The following is a 6,867-nucleotide window of genomic DNA, read 5'->3' on the forward strand; positions in this document are numbered from 1 at the left end:
AAAAAATATGTGTATGTCTAATTTTACACTGATGTTTAACACAAGGGTTAGGGACGTGGCTCAGTTCTGCAGCACTTCCACAGGGTGCTTGAAGCCTTGGTCCCTCTCCCTTGCATCACATAAATTGCATCACATAAACTTGGGTGGCACAGTCATGTATCCAGCACCGCTGACAAAGTGCCAGCAAAGCCGAGCCAAATGCTGCGTTGGCTGTCATTCTGTCTCTCACTTTAGAGTATGATCTCTGCACTTTGGATTCTTGGGGGCTTTCTTTATTGTGATTCATTTTATGTCATTTCCTGAGAAAATATGGTTAAGTCTTTCTAGAAAAAGTCTTACAAACTTGTCCTAGAGATCATTAAACACAGACAAGCAGCAGTAAGAATTCCTAAATAAGGTCATTACTTCATGAATCTTCTTGAGGTATCTATCACTAATCAACTCAAACAGTGTAACTGCTACAGGACAAACAGAGCCAACTGAAAAACTCAGACTGGCCAGGAGACTAGGATACAGGTTCAAGGCCCCCTTTTACATTACATTTAGAGCTCTCTGAAAGTGTAGTTTAAAGATAGGGGGTGACACAGGGTATACCACTGGAGGAATACAACTCAGTAAATAAGATAATTTTTCTTACTTTTTAGCATAGATGATGCAATGATATAATAAGTTAGGTATTAGCATTTGCTAATTCATAAAAAGACTGGTTCAGATATCTTCTGTTTGTCTGGAGTGCTTTAAAACTGCAAACACTGTCAGCCCACAAGCAGGCTGTCATATAATTAGCGTGTTTGCTTTGGAGGAGACATTCTTTAGATTGTTTAAGTTGGAGTTATAGAGCTGATAATGAAAATAAAATCTGGTCTGCTTGTGCTTTCTAGTTCTGACTGAACTTGTAAGCATGGACATGTGAAGAAACGTCAAACAAGCTGTATAATATTAGTCTGCATTTGGTGAAACCTGCAGAAAGANAGAAGCACCTGACTGCTCGTCAGTCAGAGCTGAGAGACTCCCCTTCTCCCCTCACCGATTCCTTATGGCCTTGTGGGGCCAGACATAATTATAGGTAGCACTTAGCAGGCAGTCAGAGGAGCAGAGGCTCAAGGTCACCCCTGGCTACAAGTTAGAGTTGAGCATGGGCTCAATACACAACAACAAAAATAACGGCAAAGAATAAGTCCAGCTATTATGGATATGATGCCCAGGTCTGGATCCCACAGGCACCCATTCACATCTGCACACATATACACACAATTAGAAAATCTCTGGAAGTCTGGAATGGAGGCAAAATCCTTTGAGTCCAGCACTCAGAAGGCAGAGGCAGAGGGACAAAGGGGNAGAGGGAGGTGGATCTCTGTGAGTTTGAGGTCAGCATGGACTACACAATAAGACAGCCAAGAACCCTGCCTCAAAGGAAGGAAAAACAGAAAACAAAAACCCAGAATAAGAACACCAGAAACTGTAACATAAAGACAGTTATGGAGTGATGGCTTCACTTTGTGGCTAGCAGCTCAGACATGAACTTGCTTTTGGTCCCAGCTCTGCTCTCCTACATGTAGAATCTGCTTCTCCACACCTTACTCCTGGGCTGCCCCGGGGCTCCATCTGACTAATAAACATGTCACAAAAGTGACATTTGAGTTCTGCAACCCAGGACTCAGGAGTCCTTACTGGTTTCTAACTCTGAGTAGAGGTGCAGTATGAAGAAACCTGAAGCTAAAGAGAAATTAGGGGTCTAGTGTGAAAGCCACCATCAACTGTCCGACACACCAGAGAAAGACACAGAACTGTTGTTTCAAGCGACTCCATTCTGAGTCACAGCATGAGAAAACAGTAATGTTTCTAAAGGGGTCTTAGCTGTTCACAGATGGACCAGTGCCATTCGAGGCACCGAGCCTACGCCCACAAGTCACTCACGCTTCTCGGTCTTCTCTCTCCCGCTTGATTCTTTTGAGCTCACGGACTTTCCACGCCTCGTACTCCTCCTCGTCATTTTCATCATCAGTATTGAGCGCATCCAGGGCGGCAAGGGACCGCTTGTTCTCCTCTAGCTCTTTCTTGGTCTCTTCTTCTACAATCTGGATGAGGAAAACAATTCAGCTACTGGGCTCTCTCTCTCCTATGACCTCGTGACACAGACCCCTGCACTCAACNCAGGCCCCTCCCACAACCTTGAGGGTGTACTTGCGCCGCTCCTCAGCCATGCGTTTTGCTTCTTGTTCCAGTTCCTTCTGTTTCAATGCTTCAGCTTCTCGTTCCTGAACTGTCACCCGATCCTTCCTGCACACAGAGCTCTTGTTAACATCCTGATGTCCTCAGACGACGGCACAGTGTGCCTCTAGACCTACTCCTGTCCTCGTCCCAGAAAGCTCAAACCCGGAAGCAGCTTGGCTCTATTTTCCCCCAGTACTGAGTCTGAATCCACACTTCTGTGTATGTTACACGGGTTACAATCCTGACCTTTATTAAAACCTTTATTAAATGTAATACCTTTTCATTTTTATTTCATTTTTCTTTTTCTAGACAGGGTTTCTCTGTATAGCCCTGGCTGTCCTGGAACTCACTTTGTAGACCAGGCTGGTCTCTAACTCTGAAATCCACCTGACTCTGCATCCTGGGTGCTGGTATTAAAGGTGTGTACTACCCTGCCCGGCTCTCCACTTTTTTTTTGAGACAGGGTCTCATTTCACAGCCCCGGCTGGCTGGGAATGTCTTATGTGAATCACGGAGGACTGGAGCACACAAAGATCCACCTGCCCCTGCCTCCTGAGTACAGGCATTAAGGCCGGGGCACCACCATGTCCAGTTCTTTTTCTAATGCATACCAAGGCCAGGAGAGGGCACTGGATGCCCTGGAACTGAGTTACAAATGGCTATTATTTGCAACGTGGGTGTTCAGAATTGAATCTGGAGAAAAATACTGTTAATAACCATGTGGGAGTTGGGAATTGAATCTGGAGACAACTAGTGCTTTTAAACACTGCCCAATCTTTCTAGCCACCTTGTTTGCTTGCTTGTTTTTGACAACACCTTTATATAGTTCAGGGTAGTCTCAACCTCATGGCAATCCTCCTGCCTCAAAATCTGAAAATGTTAGGATTACAAACAATTACCACCGTGCCCAGCTAAACAAGTAGTTTACCAACTGAGCTGTTACTGCTGTCCCTAAATAGAGCATGGCTTCTTCNCCACCTCCTGGTAATGGGATTTGAACCCTGGATTTGGTACACATGAGACAAGTGCTCTACTACTTAGCCATATCATCTGCTCTTTTACTCATTACTATCATTATTTAAAACAATAAATCTTTAAAAAATTTCATGTGTTTGGTTGTCTTGACTATTATGTTTGTCTGTCTACTGAGTGCATGCCTGGTATCCATAGATAACAGAAGAGGGAGAGCATGAAATCCCCTGGAGCTGGAGTCATACAAAGTTATGAGCCATTGTATGGCTCTTGGGTACTGAACCCAGGTCTTCTGGAAGAGCAACCAGAGCTGGCACTCTGGGCTATCTCTCCATATTAATTATTATGGACATGAATGCATGGTATGTGTATGTGGTGAGAACAAGAGGACAACTTTGGAATGGTTTTCTCCTTTACCTCGAGAGTGCAGGAGATCAAAGTCAGCCTTCAGACATGACATCACTTATCCAGACTCACTATACATCTTGATGCTCCTGCTATTTTTACTTTTGACACAAGGTGGCACTATATTGTCCAACCTGGCCTTGAATTCTCTAAGCCTCTAAAACAGCTGGGACTATTGACTGTGTGTGTCACCAGGCCCAGTTAGTTCACCCTAGGTCTGTTTGTTGTTTTGCAATGGAGTCTGGTGTAGCCCATGCAAGCCTCACACAGGCATTTCACTGAGTCATCTTCTCACCCACCAAGGCAGACCTTGAACTTTCCTATGTAGTCAGGCTGGCCTGGAACCCTGGATGTTTGAGATAGTGTTGTATCTACTATCTCCCAAAATTGTGGATTACAGGTGTGTGCCACAATGTCTAGCTTCATCCCAGGTGTTGATAGCACCAAAATCTCCTTAGCCATTGGTAAATGACAACTTAAGGAGCATCTTCCTGAGATGACTATAAATAATAGTCAATGCATAAATATAGTAAGATTCCTAGGCTTTAGCAAAGAAACAAAATTTGTTTTACAAGCTTAATTTTGTGCTTCAAACATGACTTTCCCTGGAGATGTGTTAAAGTACTTTCTTAACATATGCATGGGTTTCATCTCTAGTACCACTAAAATAAAGCAAAAACTCATAGACAGTGGATTAGCTGGGCTGGAGAGATGGCTCAGAGGTTAAGAGCCATCTCTGCTTTTCCAGATCCTGAGTTCAATTCCCACCAACTACATGGTGGCTCAAAACCATCTATAACAAGATCTGGCGCCCTCTTCTGGTACGCAGGGATACATGGAGGCAGAACTCTGTATACACAGTAAATAAATCAATCTCAAAGGATTATCCAGGCATGGTAGCACATGTTCCTGTGCTTCTAAGTCCAGCACTTAGGAGGCTGAGGCAAGAGATGACAAGTCTGAGAGCAGCCTAGACCTCGCAGTGACTGTCAGGTCACCTTAGGCTGCTTAAGAACACCTCCAAGTACCCAGCACCCTACCCCCACCCTGCCCATTACCTTCAGGCAGACACATGCCTCTTAATTTGAAAGGGGGATATGCAACAAGCTCTGGCTTTCTGCTAACATCTGGCTACACTGGCGCACACCTAGCACCGGGAAGACTTCCACTGCAGGAAATACGGGATACGGAGCTGTTTTTGTCAGAACAAAATTATGTGGAGTCTGCCTTGGTTTGACTATTATATCTCTTGGTTCCTCTTTGAGAATCAGAGGGTTTTCTTAAGTTGTCCAGGCTTGTCTTGAAGCAACTCTGTAGCCTAAGCTGGCCTTGAAGTAACAGTCCCTGCTGGCCGAACCTACTGAGTTCTGGGAGTTTGAGCCTGGCTCAGCAGGTCTGGCAGGTACTTACTTTCGAATGAAGACAGGCTTAAGTCGAGGCTCCATTTCATCCTCACTGTCTGTGTACTCCTCATACTCAGACTCTGACTCAGACTCCTCCCCAGAGCGCCCTTCATCTTCCACCTCCATGACTTCCATCTCTTCATTTTTCCTCTCCTGTGCTCGCTGACGCATCATGCCACGGCGCCGCTCGATTTCCTATCAAGGCATATATGTAAGGCATATATAGTATTCAAATGGCTTCTGTTTCAGGTCTGTTTTGTTGGTGCTAAAGGGTAAATCCAAGTCCTACAACTGAGCTCCTGTCTTCAACAGGTTCAGGAAACTCTGGCATGTGTAAGCATAACTCAGCATGAATTCGTTTTCAGTCTTATCCCCAACAAACAGGAACCTCAATCAGAGTTTGGCTAACAGTAGTAGATCTTGTGCTTTCACAGCATCAACAAGGGAGCACTGGGTCCAACTTTTAGCAAATCTTGTGCCTTTATGGCTGCAACAAATGAGCTCTGGTTTCAATTTCTCACAAACCCTTCGGGGAGAAAATAAATCCCGTTTCCCCTCTTACTTCATCGTCAATCTCTTCCTCCTCTTCCTCACTGCTATCTTCCCGTTCCAGGCGCCAAGCATCCCCTTCTACTTCTGAGTCGCTCTCTCCCACTACTTCAGGTTCCACGATCTTTCTGTGTCGAGCCAATCTGAAAAGCACAATTTCCAAGTGTACTATTAATGCCAAAGAAATAAAAATTTATTTTCTTCCTCCACCCGTTCTTCTCTCTATATCTCTCACCAGAGTTTTACTCTTTAGCCCAGGTTGGCCTGCAACTTGCTATGTAGTTCAAACATGGCAATCCTCCTGCTTTGGAGTATCTAGAGCTGGGATAAGAGGTTTGAGTTACACAATGACCCCTAACCCTTTGACAGGGTTTCCCTGTGTAGCCCTGGCTGTCCTGGAACTCACTCTGTAGACCAGGCTGGCCTCATACTCAGAGATCTGTCTCCTTCTGCATCCTGAGTGCTGGGATTAAAGGCATGTGCCATCACTGCCTGGCTCACACTGAGTCTTAAGATGCAAAAACTAAAGCTCAGATTCAAGAAACTAAAACAGTTAACAGGAAGAATGCCTGAGACAATTATAAGAAATCATCTTGCTATCTACCTAAAGTTACATTTAACACATGTAAGTCTATGTGCATAAACATACTGGTATAGTTTAAATGAAAATTCCCTACCTTATTTAACATTTCCCTTCTCAAGAGACAAAGACTACCTAATCAGAAACCCCAGTACCAGGCACGAGAAGCCCCTTTCAAGCCTGTTGGTCAGGGGAGTCCAAAAGACTACCAACACATCACAGGCTGTCACTGATGCTCTTGGTGCCTCCCAGAGGCCAATCACCATGGCTGAGGACACCATGCATTTGGACAAAGAATGTAGAGAATCCATGTTGTATCTGCTCTGAAAGCCCTTCCGGCCCCAAGGACTAGTTTTCTTGTTACCAGAAGGCACCATTCAAGCTTCCAAGGGAGGGAAGCAACCACCAGTCCTACCCGGTTACGATGCCGATGAGTAACAACTACCAGCAGGGCTCGATAACTTTAGGGGCACAATAACGACACATCTATTTTGGTGGTAACCAACAGCTCTCTAAATGGCTTTTAGACTTGCTCAGAAAATCATGCCTGATACTGGAAACCCAACCAATTACCCCACTCCTTCCCCGCCCTCTCCCCACTACTGATGTCAGGAATTTTGAGGATTACTGATAACTACTATTTTACTAGTCCATCTTAATTCCTAAGTGCATTCTAAATATTTATACTTATAGCCACAGGTGAGTGCAGCTCTCACCTCCATCTTAATTCCTAAGTGCATTCTA

The 6,867-nt window shown here is 44.7% G+C and overlaps 1 protein-coding gene across 1 annotated transcript in view; it reads right to left on the minus strand.

The window, feature by feature from the left end:
- Positions 1-57: 57 nt before the first annotated feature.
- Positions 58-6,867, minus strand: part of LOC110288810 (microfibrillar-associated protein 1A) — a 13,316-nt gene continuing 6,506 nt past the window's right edge. The window contains exons 3-6 of the mRNA XM_021155059.2: positions 5,557-5,686; positions 5,002-5,189; positions 2,172-2,280; positions 58-2,078 (exon numbers count right to left, since the gene is read on the minus strand). Coding sequence (XP_021010718.1) covers positions 1,914-2,078; positions 2,172-2,280; positions 5,002-5,189; positions 5,557-5,686 — 592 coding nt within the window. The 3' untranslated portion in view covers positions 58-1,913. The remainder of the gene's footprint in view (positions 2,079-2,171; positions 2,281-5,001; positions 5,190-5,556; positions 5,687-6,867) is intronic.

The sequence above is a fragment of the Mus caroli genome, unplaced genomic scaffold (assembly GCF_900094665.2).
Source record: "Mus caroli unplaced genomic scaffold, CAROLI_EIJ_v1.1 scaffold_16246_1, whole genome shotgun sequence".
NCBI lineage: Eukaryota > Metazoa > Chordata > Mammalia > Rodentia > Muridae > Mus > Mus caroli.